The 17,179-nt window shown below is 40.2% G+C and overlaps 1 protein-coding gene across 1 annotated transcript in view; it reads right to left on the reverse strand.

Annotated features, from left to right (window-relative positions):
• The window catches only part of ARHGAP19 (Rho GTPase activating protein 19), a 65,159-nt gene extending 48,393 nt beyond the window's left edge, over positions 1–16,766 (reverse strand). The window contains exon 1 of the mRNA XM_035707680.2: positions 16,631–16,766. Within this exon, the coding sequence (XP_035563573.1) occupies positions 16,631–16,686 (56 nt within the window). The 5' untranslated portion in view covers positions 16,687–16,766. The remainder of the gene's footprint in view (positions 1–16,630) is intronic.
• Positions 16,767–17,179: the final 413 nt, after the last annotated feature.

Below are 17,179 nucleotides of genomic sequence, written 5' to 3' on the forward strand. Positions count from 1 at the left end.
TATACTGATAGTGGGGCTATAAATCGGTACAATCATTTTGAAAAACTGCTTGGTCTTATCTACTAAAGTTGAACAAAACTGTCCTATGACCCCATCAATTCTAAAACATGCTTAACATGTGCAGCCACAGTGCACCAAGAATTACAAACAAAAATCTTCACTGAAACATTAATTTCTAAACAGCCAAAACATCCAGCAGAATGATTTTTTAAATAGTGGCTATATAATGGTGTATTTTACAGCAACAAAAATGGACAAATCCAGTCATATACACCATCATGGATGAATCATATATAATGATGAGCAAAAACGTCTCACACACGCTCACCCACCCACCCACCCACACACTACTTACTGAGTATGCAATGACATTTACATCAAATTTTAAGAATAGACAAAAGCATGTTCTTTAGCAATACTTGCTTAAGTGGTAAAATTGCAAAGAAAACGAAAGATATATTTACCATAAAATTCAGGATAATGGCTACTTTTGGGGGATAGTGATTAAGAGGAGGCAAGAGGGCATGAGGGGAATATCTAGGGTGCTAGCAATATTCTTGTAATAAATCATGGAGCTGCGGAAAAAGGGAGATTAATTTGAAGTAAATATGGCAAATGTTAAGGTTTATTAAGGCTGGGAAAATATTGATTATATTATTCTACATACTTGTATGTAGAATCAAGTCTTTCATGTAAATTTAAAAAAAAAAAACAAGTAGCTTTAACCTAAATCTTGTTACAACTTGATGAAAATATCATAGAAAATCAAAGTTAATAGTAAAGGTTAATTTCCTCATCATAAAAGTTTTTGCATAGATGACCAGAACCAGGAGAATTAGTAGTTAGGTATGTAGGTAGGCATAAAGAGAGAGCAAGGGCTTGTATTTAAATGCATATACTAGGCAACCATCCCAAAGAAGGTTAAGAGGCAAAGCTTATCAAAAAGGATAATTTGGGGGCACCTGGCTGGCTCAGTCAGTAGAGCATGCAACTCTTGATCTCAGGATCCTGAGTTTAAGCTCCAAGTTCAGTGTAGAACTCACATAGAAGGAAAGAAAAGAAAAAAAAAGAAAGAAAGAAAAGGAAGAAAAGAAAGAAGAAAGGAAGGGAGGGAGGGAGGAAAGAAGGGAAGGAAGGAAAAGAAAAGAAAAGAAAGAAAGAAAAAGAAAGAAAAGAAAAGAAGAGAGGAGAGGAGAGGAGAGGGGAGAGGGGAGAGGGGAGAGGGGAGAGGGGAGAGGGGAGAGGGGAGAGGGGAGAGGAAGGGAAGGGAAGGGAAGGGAAGGGAAGGGAAGGGAAGGGAAGGGAAGGGAAGGGAAGGGAAGGGAAGGAAGGGAAGGGAAAGGGAAGGGAAGAGAAGAGAAGAGAAGAGAAGAGAAGAGAAGAGAGAAGAGAAGAGAAGAGAAGAGAAGAGAGAATAGGATAATTTGTATAACCTACTTATCATCTGCTATGATTACTCTTACCACCAGATGGAACTCTACATGTAAGGTGATCTGCTTAGTGAAAGGACTACAAACAGAATCCACAGCTGAAAAATCAATTATAGAATAATGAAATGCAAGTGCTTTTGAGGCATATTGAACCCATGAATCTGCAAAATTCAAGGCAGTGGGGGGAAAAAAACGTATCCTGCAGATGTATTTTTTGGCTGACTGCTACCAAAACTGCATACCCACAAAACTAAATGTTTCCTCCCTAGTGAATTGCTTAACTTGATTTGTTCTCCAAGAACCACAACCTTGGCAACATCTATCAAAATACGAGCTATATTTAATGTTGTCTAAATCTGACTTACCACCCTAAGAGAAGTATGCACTCTCTTACTACTTTTTCAACCCACTGGCTCTGAAACATGGCTTTCCTTGTGTCACTTTCTGGGAGAGCTGTTAGGAATACATATAAATATTAAACAAGAAGCTATTATTTTTTTCTTTTCCTATATATCAAATTTAAACTGGTGTACTGGTGTCATGAAAGTTTATATATAGAGAAAGGATAAAACAGGTCCCATGTGCCCAAGCTGGCAGGATTTTTAAACAGAAACCGTTCAAAGTTGGTAAGTAGTACCACAAGATTTCAAGGAATTATATTCAATTTCTTAGACAAAAATTTTGAAACCTTTACATTCTAAGGTCTGCCCTTAGAGTAGCTGTCCAAGGTTTTTAAATTAGAACCTCTTCCCTTGTGGATCCCTGGGTGGCTCTGCGGTTTGGCTCCTGCCTTCTTGGCACCTGCCTTCCACCCAGGGTGTGATCCTGGAGTCCCAGGATCGAGTCCCGAATCGGGCTCCCAGCATGGAGTCTGCTTCTCCCTCTGCCTGTCTCTGCCTGCCTCTCTCTCTGTGTGTGTCTGGAATGAATGAATGAATGAGTAAATAAAATATTTTTTAAAAAGAACCTCTTCCCTCTAATTAAGACTCCAAAAGTCTCCAAAAGTGTATTTGATGCCTATATGTGATTCCAAACTAATTTCGAAGTACTAGAGAAACTTAATCTGAATTAAACTATTTAGAAATTAAAGAACTCCTGATCTTCCTCACCTCAACATTTTTTGGAAACCTGACTTAAGATTTTGCCCTATGGAATGACACACAATGTTCTCACTCAAGAAAATAATTACTCTTCCTCGAAGTATCAATAATACATAGGGTAGCCTGGGTGGCTCAGCGCTTTAGTGCCGCCTTCAGCCCAGGGCCTGATCCTGGAGACCGGGGATTGAGTCCCACGTCGGGCTCCCTGCATGGAGCCTGCTTCTCCCTCTGCCTGTGTCTCTGCCTCTCTCTCCTCTGTGTCTCTCATGAATAAATAAAATCTTTAAAAATAAATTTAAAAAAAAATAAAAAATATATATATATTAGCCTGTGAAGCAGCACTATTTTAAAAAGATCTTTGGGTAACTGCTAAAAATCCTCTGAAATTGGAAGCAATTATGAGATTTTTTTCACTGTAGTTAGTCTTAAGCAACCCCCACTTTGGGGAAACACAATATACTTTCCCATTCAGTCTGAATGACACCAACTGTTGAGATGATGTAATGTTGAAAAGATAGCATTCTAATATATGAGACTTTATGGTGCATCAAGTATATAATATTTTAAAAATTTCAGGGTGGCTCAGCGGTTTAGCACCACCTTCAGCCAAGGGCCTGATCCTGGAGACCAGGGATCAAGTCCCACGTCAGGCTCCCTGCATGGAGCCTGCTTCTCCCTCTGCCTGTGTCTCTGCCTCTCTCTCTCTCTCTCTCTCTCTGTGTCTCTCATGAATAAATAAAAATCTTTAAAAAAAAAAAAAAAGAAAGAAAGAAAGAAAATTTTGAAGTATCTGAAAAAATACTTTTTAAAAATTTAAATATTCTAATGTCTTTTCAAAACTTTTATTTCTCAACACCTAAAAAGAATCTATTATATCAGTTAAAATATTTATGCTTTAATAAAATTTAGGCTTTATCCTCTGTACAATCTTAATATAATGATGTAATGATGTAAGTATATGTTTCACATCAGTGGACTTCGATTGAGAGAGCTTGGTCACAATGACAGCTCCCACAAAAATGACCTTACCCAAAGAAAAAAAATAAAGTAGGCCTTGGTACCTCAGTGAAGAAACTATTATTGCAACCAATGGAAGGATTGTAAAAATTTGATGCAAAAATTTGTTAAAATGATAGATGGACTTACGTATACAAAAACTGGCCATACTTCAAAGCACAGCTTATAGTGCATGTAGTGCTTTCCAATTAAAGTCTAAAGGAGGGGATCCCTGGGTGGCTCAGCGGTCTAGCGCCTGCCTTTGGCCCAGGGCACGATCCTGGAGACCCGGGATCGAGTCCCACATCAGGCTCCTGGCATGGAGCCTGCTTCTCCCTCTGCCTGTGTCTCTGCCTCTCTCTCTCTCTCTCTCTCTCTCTCTCTGTCTACGATGAATAAATAAAATCTTTAAAAAAATAAAGTCTAAAGGAAAGTATCTGATGATAATATCAAGTATAATATTACTAAATTGTATCACTGTGTACTCTCTCAGTTTCTGATCTTCCCCTAATTCTTAAGTTTCCTGTTATTTGGTGAGTTATTCTTCAGTTTCATTGTTATTACTTACATGGTTTAATTTTGCAATTATATTCAGCATGAAAATAAAACAAATGAAGAACTTTTTAATTATATTATCTTAGTACCTTTAGGTTAATTGCTAAATTAATGAGTTTCTCCCCTCTCAAAGGTATAATTAAAATACATTTAGCAAACATAGCTCTCATTATTGTGACATACAATTAAAAATTTAATATGTACAACTATGTGATTTCTATACTCATGAATTTTTTTATATTGATAGAATCCAACTAAAATGACCTTATCTCTAATCAGATGACCTATTATCTTAAAGCTGTCAAATAATGTTTTACTTCTTTATTATACCACATCGTAGAAACTTGGACAAAGATCAACAACCAAGCCATTTTAATTTTCTAGGGGAAAAAATAAGAAGAACAAAAAAAGAAAATTGAAATCATACAATCAGGAATATGTCTGAAGTGGATATAGCTTTATGTGACATCTTGGATCTTTTCTGTTTAATTGGGGGAGGTTTATTTGTTATAGACTGGCTCAGATTATTATTGTAGTTTTTTTAAAGATTGATTGATTGATTGATTGATTGATTGATTAAAAGAGAGAGAGCATGAGCAGGGGGAGGGTAAAGAATCTCAAGCAGACTCCCCACTGCCTGGGGAGCCTGACATGGGGCTCAATCTCACAACCCCTGAGCCAAAATCAAGGGTTAGACCATCAACCAACTGAGCCACCCAGGAGCCCCAATTACTGTGTTTCCATAATCTTACTGAGTCTCAAGAAATTAGTTTGATACTATGTAATACACTCTGGTCAGGAAGCAAGAGAAATAAAACCCAAACTTGATTAAATTTATGTGAAACTGATCTATGTTGCCTTTAAAGGAAACATTTCATTTCCATACTTGTGTATACAAGCAATATTTTAGTTATGTATTAATTTTTCAAAAGCCAAAGGATTAATAGTTCAGCACAACTAAATTCAGCAGGCAAGTGACTGAATTTTTCTGTGGTTCTATTTCTTTCTTGGAGTAACCAAAAACTGTGTCTAGCTTTCAGGTAATGATTCATCTTGACAAATAACCTGTATTTAATCTGGCAACTGATACTGTTATTTATTATGTTTTCATCCAATTATCTTAAAGCTATGGCTTTGTATAGTGTTATAATTATCCTAAAAGCTATGCTTTATATAGTGTTACAGTTATGAATTGACACTAATACATTTCCCAATATAAAAATTCTATCATTAACCCACTTCATACTTGAATAATTACTTATGATAGATCATAAAACTTGTGAGCATCTGACAAAATTGTTTTCCCCTCACTTACATCATTGTAGTTTTATACTTAATTACAGAAAAGAATGATAGTTTTCCTACAAGATGTTAATAGCTAAAGACCACAGCACAAAAGATAAAAAAAATCATTAACTGCCAAATCCATGGTAGAGACAATAAACGATGTACAAATTCAGGAGGAGAAGAGAAACTTTCACCCTTATACAAGAGTTGAGATTTGAGGTAGGTCTTAAAGATGAACAGGGTTTGTTTAGTGGAAAAAATAAATAATACTTAAATAAGGGGCCTTTTTGTTTGATTTTTTTGTTTGGTTGTTTTTTTAAGAAAGATAAAACGTGTTCTCCACATATTAGTGGCAAGCCCTTTTCAAAACATAATCTTAAATAAAGGAGGGTGTACAGAGAGGTTACTAAGATAGTATAGTGGACATGTTATTTTTGCATACCCAACATCTATCTTCCCTTTCCTCTGGTAACAGCACCCCTATTTTCCTTTGGGCAATAACCTCGTCCCATCTTTCAGTATATGTGTTTTGGTGGGTTGAACCTACTCCCTGGTAGCAAGTGTGAGCACAGGCTTACCTAATCGAAACATTCTGTATTCCTCATTGATTGAGGCAAAGGCCCACAAAGTCAAATCAGGGGGAAAAAAAGACCCAATTCCAAGACTCTCGCTGGATACTAAGATTGCTAAACCTGTGGAATGCCACTAATGGTGGTCCATTACTGCCATCTTTAGTGAAGAACTTGCATTTTCCAAAAGCAAATACAGAGAAAATCAGATCTAAGAAAGCAAGCAGATGCCTACTGACATTAAGATTTGAGAATTTAAATACAGATTAAGCCATTCCTGATCTACCCTTAGGATGTTTCAGTTTCTTGAGCCAATCAATATCATCTCTTTGCTTAAGCTAGCTTAAATTTCTGTCACATAGGGACACCTGGGTGGCTCAGTGATTGAACATCTGCCTTTGACTCAGGGTGTGATCCCGGGGTCCCAGGATTGAGTCCCACATTGGACTCCCTGCAGGGAGCCTGTGTCTCTGCCTTTCTCTGTGTCTCTCATGAATAAATAAATAAAATCTTAAAGTTTATATATAAATATACATATACAAATATTTAAAATGTCCCACTATATAAATAAGTCCCAGTCCCTTTTTTTTTTTATTTTTATTTATTTATGATAGTCATACAGAGAGAGAGAGAGAGAGGCAGAGACATAGGCAGAGGGAGAAGCAGGCTCCATGCATCGGGAGCCCGACGTGGGATTCGATCCCAGGTCTCCAGGATCGCGCCCTGGGCCAAAGGCAGGCGCCAAACCGCTGCGCCACCCAGGGATCCCAGTCCCAGTCCCTTTTAGTCATTTTGATTATTCTACTTCCTTACCTCCTACTTAGGAAATCTCTATTCTCCAAGATCACTTCTTGCTGGGCTCATTATCACCACTGCCTCCAAAGCCTACCCCTGTGGCTGTGGCTGGCAGCCTCTACTCAAAAGTCACCTCCTCTTCTCCATATTCTCCTTTTTAAATTTTGTCTTATCTCTTATGCTTCTCTTTTCTGTACCAATTTCCCAATGCTTCTCAGTTTTTCACAAACCCATCTTGGTTTTCCTTACAGATGTGAACTTTTGTTCAGCCAAATACACCAATCACAGCACACAGCATGTAACTTTTGGTTCTTCAGCTCAATTCATTTCAGCAATTTTCATTGTTCCACATTATTCAAAGGTTCTTTTAAAAAATAGCAAAACTCTGGGGGTGCCTAGGTGGCTCATCAGTTAAGCATCTGCCTTCGTCTCAGGTTACGATCCTAGGGTCCTGGGCCCCCTGCTCAATGAGGAATCAGTTTCTCTCTCTCCCTTTGTCCCTCCCTGCTCAGGCCCTCTCTCTCAAATAAATAAGTAAAATCTTTTTTAAAAAGTAGCAAAATTTTCTAGCATAATGCTGTGTTATGCCAAATAACTGATGTTGATGTTAAATGTAAATTCAGGATAAAAGAGTATTACTCTAGTAATTATAACTAAAAACTACACTTGTTCAAAAGATCCAGGTGCAGGGCGCCTGGGTGGCTCAGTTGGTTGGGCATCTGCCTTCATCTCAGGGCATGGTACAGGAGTCCCTGATCCACTCCAGTTGGGCTCCCTGCTCAGCAGGGAGTCTGCTTCTTCCACTCCCTCTGCCCCCCTCCTGGCTTGTGCTCTCTCTCACTCTCTGTCTCTCAAGTAAATAAAGAAGATCTTTTAAAAATATATTTTTTTAATAAAGATTCAGGTGCAATACTGTACATTAGACCTTGGAAGAAATGCATTAACTCTTTTAAAATTATATATATTTCAAGATCATTACAAACCACCAATTTCCAAAACTTCATATAACTACCTACCAGAAGCTCTAGGTAAAAAGATAGAGAAATTAAAAGTAGCTTGCTCAAAAACACACACGGCTTTAATTGAGAGAAAAGTATCAATAAACACCCCCTCCGAGATATTTAAAAGTTTGAAACTGACAAGATCAATAAGATATTACTAATACTTTAAACACCAGCATGCCTCAAAAAATAAAATTCAGACAAACGATAGTTATTAGGTTAAATACAACTTGTTCCAGATTCTTTAATCCAGGAAACAGTTATTCTATTTGGAAAGCATATAGACTTTTACAAGCCTACACGCAAATAAGTCTATCAATACAAATTTAACCACCAATCACTTTCTTGTCCTCTCTGACTTGTTTCAGTCCCTCTTCATTCATTCAGATCCTACACACTATCTCATACTCACTCCTCTAGAAAAGTCTTAGGAAGTGCTGCAGCAAGGGAAGCACAGAACTGGAGGGAGATGACTCTCCACATATGCCAGTTACAGATTTAATGCCCCTTACCCATCTTTGGCCACTCTGCAAAAATGGAGCTGGAGCCTTTATATTTCCTTCAGCTAGCACAATATTGAGCATTATTAATAAAGAACATTGGAGAGACACTGCAGGAAGAAGACCCTTCCCTTTCTAGTTCCAGGGCACTCCGCTAGGTAAGCTCCTAAATATGCACAACTTCTCCAGCTCCCAGCTCTCACAGCAAGGGCAGCTTCTCCAGTGATAGCTTCCTGCTCCTGCAATCCTCAGCACTCAGCAGCATCCATAAACCAGTAGCTTCCCTCCAAGACACCTCCCTATGAACAGCTTTCCCCAGTACCCTAAAGGGTGGATTTCTTTCTTTCTTTTTTTTTTTTTTTTTTTTTTTTTAGATTTTTATTTATTTATTCATTAGAGACACAGAGAGTCAGAGACATAGGCAGAGGGAGAAGCAGGCTCCCTGTGTGGAGCCTGGTGTGGGACTTGATCCCAGGTCTCCAGGATCATGCCTTGAGCTAAAGGCAGACACTCAACCACTGAGTCACCTAGGCGTCCCCTAAAGAGTGGATGAAGTTCTATGAGGCGAATTTCCAACAAACTCTTTTCTGCCATTCTATGTGAGCCACAGCCAAGCCTTAAACAAGGTCTGGACCTCTTCCTGGTACATTCTACTCAGCCCTAAAAATTATACTGGATTCTTTTTTTGTTTGTTTAATCAAGGTATAATTGACAAATAAAACTGCAAGATACTTAAAATGTACAACAGGATGAGTTTGATATATATAAGCTGTTTCTGATATTTACTATATAATATAATATAATATAATCTTTAGAAATCTCTTTTAGGGGATCCCTGGGTGGCGCAGCGGTTTAGCGCCTGCCTTTGGCCCAGGGCCCGATCCTGGAGACCCAGGATTGAATCCCACATCGGGCTCCCGGTGCATGGAGCCTGCTTCTCCCTCTGCCTATGTCTCTGCCTCTCTCTCTCTCTCTCTCTCTCTCTGTGTGTGTGTGACTATCATAAATAAATAAAAATTTAAAAAAAAAATCTCTTTTAGTTCTTACTAGCTAATCCCTGTTACCCTAATTCCATTATAGTTAATAATTCTTTATTTTTTAATAATTCTTTATTTTAAACATCCTTTAGGGATGCCTGGGTGGCTCAGCAGTTGAGCTTCTGCCCTTGGTTCAGGGCGTAGTCCCGGGGTCCCGGGATCGAGTTCCACATCGGGCTCCCTGCATGGAGCCTGCTTCTCCCTCTGCCTGTGTCTCTGCCTCTCTCTCTCTCTCTGTCCCATGAATGAATAAATAAAATCTTTAAAAAAAAATCCTTTGGGGGATCCCTGGGTGGCGCAGCGGTTTAGCGCCTGCCTTTGGCCCAGGGCGCGATCCTGGAGACCCAGGATCGAATCCCACGTCGGGCTCCCGGTGCATGGAGCCTGCTTCTCCCTCTGCCTGTGTCTCTGCCTCTCTCTCTCTCGCTCTCTGATGACTATCATAAATAAATAAGTTAATTAAAAAAATTTAAAAAAAAAAATCCTTTGTTCAAATTACTATATTAGTTTCTGTGTCTTAATTGAACTCTGACTGATACATCAAGTAACACTAGAAAACCATCAGCACAAAATAGATGGGCACTGGCATTTCTAGAAATAACCATCCTAAAAGATGGCTAATAAAAAATGTAGTTAAGGGGGTTCAGGGGAGCCTGGGTGGGTCAGTCAGTTAAGTGTCTGCCTTCGGCTCAGGTCATGATCCCAGGGTCCTGGGATAGAGCCCCACATCAGGCTCCCTGCTCCGTTGGAGCCTGCTTTTCCCTCTCCTGCTCCCCCTGCTTGTGTTCTCTCTCTCTTTCTATCAAATATATAAATAAATAAAATCTTAAAAGAAAAAAGAAGAATAAGAAGAAGGTTCAGGCAAGATAACCAGAGGTATCCTAAAATGATCATTGCTGATTAAAAAAAGAAAAAGAAAAAGCAATAATCTAATCAACTGTGTGCCCCAAAGATAAAATGAGACAAGCTGAGGGTGGCTTAGTAGGTTAACAGTCTGCCTCAGTTCAGGTCATGATCCAGCAGCTTTGAGCTTCCAGCTCAACTGGGAGTCTGCTTCTCCCTCTCCCTCTACACCACCACCACCACCACCCCCCCCCCCCCCCGCCCAGCTCCCATTCCCTATCTCGCTGTCAAATTAATTAATTAATTAATTTTAAAATCTTTCTTTTTAATGAGACCAGCTGATATACCTACTTTGTATATTTGGTAATTTGCATTTATCAATTGGCTTCTTGTGAGCCTGAATGGAGTGAGTCTCCTCAAACCCACCTTTTTTTTTTTTTTTTTTTTTTTTTAAGATTTTATTTATTTACTCATGAGAGACATAGAGAGAGGCAGAGATACAGGCAAAGGGAGAAGCAGGCTCCATGCAGGGAGCCAGATGCAGACTCAATCCCAGGACCCCAGGATCATGCCCTGGGCCAAAAGGAGGCGCTCAACCACTGAACCACCCAGGCATCCCTCCTCAAACCCATCCAATGGATAAAATAGTGTCTTGGATTTGCAGTAACAACAAAAACAGACTGCCACTCTCTGATGACCTTACACACAACCAACCAGCAACCTCCATCTTTAATCACTTGTTAATTTCACAAATTCTACCAAAGATTAAAGGCAAAGAAAAGTAAGCTACTTACCAGTTTATGTGGATTAATTTTAAAATTATATTGCTTCTTCCCCTCTCTTTCTAGCAAGGCTGGCCCTATCTACAAGTATAATGATCAAACACTCTAGGTCAGGTAATTGATAAAATAAATAAATAAATAAAACTATTCAGGTTCAAGAAAGACTACTGAATAATCTGTCATTACCCTTCAGGTAAGATTTGACAGCACAAATACAAAACCAGATTCAGATTTTTTTTTTTTAAGATTTTTATTTATTTATTCATGAGAGGCACAGAGAGAGAGAGGCAAAGACACAGGCAGAGGGAGAAGCAGGCTCTACGCAGAGAGCCCGACGCAGGACTTGATTCTGGGTCTTCAGGATCACACCCCGGACTGCAGGCGGCGCTCAACCGCTGCACCACCGCGGCTGCCCCCAGATTCAGATATTTTAAATCATGTTTTCCCACTTGTGCATATGAGAACAGGGAAGTCTTCCTAGGATCAGTAAAGGTTCCATCTATCACTTTTCTTGAAGGCCACACTACTTTTTAGAGAAAGAACAATATAACAAAAAGTCTTCAGGAGGGACCCCTGGGTGGCTCAGCAAATAGGCATCTGTTTTTGGTTCAGGGCGTGATCCTGGAGTTCCGGATGGAGTCCCACATCGGGCTCCCTGCATGGAGCCTGCTTCTCCTCCCTCTGCCTATGTCTCTACCACTCTCTGTGTATCTCTTGTGAATAAATAGATAAAATCTTAAAAAAAAAAAAAAAAAAAAAGAAGAAGTCTTCAGGAAATTATGTGTTTAGTAACCCTATTCCATACTCTACAGTGTATGTAAATTAGAAGAATGCAGGACCCTTTCCCCACAGATCTAAAGGCACCTTCTTTATCCTCCAAAAACACTTTGAAAATGGCATGCAAGCATCCAGCAGTCTGTTCCTAAGCTTCCTGCTGTTCCTAAATTCTAGGAGCAGGCTTGAGCCTCAAAACTTGGACACTGCTGTCACCAACTTATGACAAATACTATCACTACAACGGCTTGCTTTGCTTCTTCCCTCCAACCCTGTATATACTCCTGTTTGCTTTTCCTGGTTCACAGCAGGTTTCTTTTTTTCCCTGTGAATATTGAGGTTAAAAAGCCTGTGACTCTTTGTCATCAATTTCCCCTCCTCATCTAATAATAGTTAGCACTTTAATTTTTATATATCTTTTCAATCCAAAAGTACTGAGCTGTATTTCTCTACTGCCAATTATGTGGGGAGGTGGCTCTAATTCCTTTCCTGCTTTAGCTTTTTCTCTCTTTGGCCTCAGAGAGTCTTAACTATTTTTATATTGCTATTGGTAGAGAGGATAGCTTCTATTTGTGGATTCCTCTTTAGAACTATTCACTTAAAAGTAACCTGAAGGTATAACTAAAGTTAGTTCAATTTTAAAGCATTATTCCACCTGATAAAGACCAGAAAGAGGGGCAAAGCTGTTTACCATCAACAGGTCAAAATAGAATTCTTTACAGGCCAAGCAATTTTTTTTTTAAGATTTATTTATTTGAGAGAAAGCACACAAGCAGGAGGATCAGGGAAAGAGAGACAGAATCCACACTGAGCATGGAGTGGGAAGCAGGGCTTGATGTCACCACCCTGAAATCATGACCTGAGCCAAAACCAAGAGTCAATATTTAACTGACTGAGCCACCCAGGCACCCCCAGAGCAACTTTTTCTTATTTCTTTGACTAAAACAATTAAAAGCATTGCTAATTACTAGGAGCAGACTTAAAATAATGATGAAGAAATAGAAAACTAGTTCTTAATGGACAAGCATAGAATTCTCCATTCAATGTGCAAATAAAAACTGATCTGTGCAAATCAGACCATTCTTTCCTCTTCTTTATGGAATGAATACAAAGGGCCACACCACCAACAGAACATTAGAAAGATTAATATCTGCAGGGAAAAAAAATACTTTGTGTGGTATTTATCACCACAAGGAATATTTTATGTATTACAAAAGACTATTATTTATTCAGTATTGACCATCTACACAAAGCTAAGCTTTGGGAATATATAATAATATATATGTCCTGCCCTCAAAAAAGGCTTACATAAACCCAAATTCTCTTTTACAACATGAAATTAATAAAAGTTTCAAATTCAGATGAGATTCTGTGAATATGTGTTGATCATGTAACTAATACTAGCACTGAAAATTTAAAGATTTATTTATTTATTTATTTATTTATTTATTTATTTATTTATTTATGATACACATAGAGGGAGGGAGAGAGAGAGAGGAAGAGACACAGGCCAAGGGAGAAGCAGGCTCCATGCAGGGAGCCCCATGTGGGACTCGACCCGGGACTCCAGGATGGCGCCCTGGGCCAAAGGCAGGCGCCAAACCGCTGAGCCACCCAGGGATCCCCAGCACTTAAAATTTAAATTCAGGGCAGCCCCAGCGGCCCAGCTGTTTAGTGCCGCCTACAGCCCCGGGTGTGATCCTGGAGACCCGGGACTGAGTCCCAGGTTCCTGCATGGAGCCTGCTTCTCCCTCTGCCTCTCTCTCTCATGAATAAATAAATTCTTTTTAAAAATTTTAAATTCAGTTGGCAAATTCAAACTCCACCTGCTACAGAATAATGTTTTGTCTTTAGGTTCTCATCACAATTCAAGATTTTAGAGCAGGATGAGAGACGAGCTGATTGAATTTATCAATCCTCTCTACAATTTCCAGGCAAAAAATGATCGACCATTTTATAGGCACCTCCAGTGGTGAAAAATTCTTCCTTATAAGATATTGACACATTCAATCAAACATGTCCATCTCAGCTAGGAAAGGAATCCAGTCTCCACTCATAAACCTATCTTCCCAAGACCTGGAATCTCCTATTCAATACAAATGGCACCAAATAACATCAAACCAAAGGGTTTACACTTTACACTGAGACAATGAAAATAAGCTCACTCTATTATAAATTCTAATATAGAGATGCCTGGGTGGCTCAGAGGTTGAGCTTCTGCCTTCAGCTCAGAGTGTGGTTCTGGATCCTGGGATGGAGTCCCACAAAGGGCTCCCTGCAGGGAGCCTGCCTCTTCCTCTGCCTATCTCTCTGCCTCTCTGTGTGTCTCTCATGAATAAGTAAATAAAATATTTTAAAAATAGGGACACCTGGGTGGCTCAACGGTTAAGCGTCTGCCTTTGTTCGGCTCAGGTCATGATCCTGGAGTCCCAGGATCAAGTCCCACATCAGGCTCCCTTGCATGGAGCCTGCTTCTCCTTCTGCCTGTGTCTGGGCCTCTCTCTCTCTCTCTCTCTCCCCCCCCCCCCCCCGGGTCTCTCATGAATAAATGGATAGAATATTTTTTAAAAAATCTTTTAAAAAATAAATAAATTCTAATATATATTTAATCAGTTAAGACAACTAAGGTCTCAAGGCTGTAACAAGACTACCTGGAAATTCTTTCTAGGAAAAGGTACATTTTGGTATGCCTGTAGAAATTATGATTTTTCTAAACTGCAGATCCCTCTGATCTGTTCTTTAGTTCCACCAGGAAAAAGAAAATCTATCACGTACTGAATGTTATTACCTGCTAGGCTCAGGGCTAGCACTTCAAAAAGGACTCTCTAATTTAATATTAAGATTCTCTGGAGTAGACATCATTATAGGTTAAGAAAGTGAAGCTGAGGGAGGTTTAAAAATTAGCCTGTATTTTATTCTTTTTGGTGCTATTGTAAATGGGATTGTTTTCCTAATTTCCTTTTTAGATAGCTCATTGCAAAAATATAGAAATGCAACTGATTTTTGTATGTTGACTTTGTATGTTGCAACTTTACTAAATTTATTAGTTCTAACTGTTCGTCTTTTCTTTATGTAAGATCATGTTGTCTGCAAACAGGAACAATTTTAGTTCTTCCTTTCCAATTTTGTAGCCTTTTTAACCCATTTTCTTGCCTAATTGCTCTGGCTGGGACTATTTGCTTTGCTCCTTATCACAGTGGGTCATCACCTCACACCTGTCAGGATGGCTATTATTAAAAACAAAAAACAAAAACAAAAGACAACCAAAGTGTAGAGAAATTGGAACCTCTGTATATTGTTGATGGGAATGCAAAATAGTGCAGCTGATATGTAAAATAGTATGAAGGTTCCTCGAAAATTTAATTTTTTTAAATTTTTATTTATTTATGATAGTCACACAGAGAGAGAGAGAGAGAGAGGCAGAGACACAGGCAGAGGGAGAAGCAGGCTCCATGCACCGGGAGCCCGACGTGGGATTCGATCCCGGGTCTCCAGGATCGCGCCCTGGGCCAAAGGCAGGCGCTAAACCGCTGCGCCACCCAGGGATCCCTCCTCAAAAATTTATAAATAGAATAACTATTTATAGTTATCCTGCTTCTGCACATTTACCCAAAAGTACTGAAATCAGGATCTCAAACAATTTACCAGCACTCTCGTGTTCACTGAGGCACAATTAACAATCACCAAGATATGGGAACAACTTTTTTTTTTTTTAAGATTGATTTATTCATGAGGAACACAGAGAGAGAGAGGCAGAGACCCAGGCAGAGGGAGAAGCAGGATCCTCGCAAGGAGCCCGAAGCGGGACTGGATCCCAGGACCCCAGGATCATGCCCCGGGCCCAAGGCAGGCACTCAGGGATCCTGGAAACAATTTAAATGGCAATGGGCAGATGAATGGAAGAGCAAAATATGGTATATACATAGAATGGAATATTACAGCTTTTAAAAAAGAAAATTCTGTGGGCTGCCTGGGTGGCTGGCTCAGTCAGTTAACCGTCTGCCTTTGGCTCAGGTCATGATCTCCGGGTCCTGGGATGAGCCCTGCAAGGAGCTCCCTGCTCAAGGGGGAGTCCCATTCTCCTCCTTCAGCTCCTCCCCCTGCTTATGCTCTCTTGTTCCCTCGCTCTCTCATGTATTTTTTTATTTGAAAAAGAAGAACATTCTGCAATAGGGGACAACATGGATGAACCTTACGAACATTACGCTAAGTAAAATAAGCCAGTTACAGGAAGGCAAATGATTCCACTTACATATATGTGGTATCCACCGATAGGAGATTATTTACAATAGTCAAATTCATTGAATGAAAGAGTGGAATGCTGGTTGCCAGGGGCCGGGAGAGAGAAAATGGGGACTTCCTACTTAAGAGGCATAAAGTAACCGTTAAGCAAGACTAAGCTCTTGAGATAGGCTGTACAACACTGCACCTATAGTCCACAATGCTGTCAGGCACACTAAAAATTTCCTAAGAGGGTAGAACTCGTGGTAAGCATTCGAAACCACAATACAAAATTTTTAAAAATTCGTTTTAATTGGCCCAAGAACTCAGACCCATTTCCAACGGACAGTCCAACCCTTGATCGGGTTCAAGACGTACTGCCTCGAAGCAGATTGGAAAGTGTAACAGAGCTGTCTCCCAGCCCTGTGTGACGTTAGGGAATCCGCTTAACAGCTCTGGACGTGAGTTTCCTCACCACCAAGCAGGGTCTCCGCGCAGCGGCACCGGGAGGGTCCGCAGCCACCACACGGGCGGACCTCGGTCCAGCATCAGCGGGACCACGCCGAGGCCAGGCTGGATCTCAGTTCCTGGGCCAGAGAGCGGGCGTAAGGAGGCGAAACGCCGGAGGAGGAAGGAACAAAGCCCGGCCCCACTGGGTCACCAGGACCCAAAGGAAAAGCGTCAGTACGACCAGCCCACGGCCTCGTTTCCTAGGCAGCTGGACCAAGAACTCGGCTCACCTCGGGCGAGAATCGCGGGCTGGCACCTCCCCTTCACTTTGCGCCTCAGTCGCCATCTTAGTCAGCAAACTTCTTTCACAGCTCCCATCTCCGGCCCCGCCCCCACGCCTTTGGATTGGCTAAGGTGTTTCCCCCCTCTTCCATGCGATTGGGTGGCTAAACAGTTCCATGGTATCATTGGTCTATTCAAATAACCAACGGTTATTGGTCACCCCCAGCCGGGGCGGAAAAGGGTCAGGGAGGAGACGCTGCCCCCGAGGCCTGCTGGGAGTTGTAGTGTCTTGTTTTAATTCCACCCATGAAGATCTGGTCACAAATCCCTAGACTCCGCTCAGATTATGTCTGGATATGAAATCTCAGAATTACACAACTGTCTAAATTGAACAACTCTCTAAAATGCTAGATTCGTGTTCTGTCTTGACACAGATGCCAAGAAGAGTAGGTATAACGCTGCCACCAAGAAGTACTTAACTATTTATTATATTTCGTTCACAGCCTGCTTTTTTTTTTCTGTATATTTTTTATTGGACTTCGATTTGCCAACATATA

This window comes from Canis lupus, chromosome 28, assembly GCF_003254725.2.
Source record: "Canis lupus dingo isolate Sandy chromosome 28, ASM325472v2, whole genome shotgun sequence".
In the NCBI taxonomy this organism is placed as follows: Eukaryota; Metazoa; Chordata; class Mammalia; order Carnivora; family Canidae; genus Canis; species Canis lupus.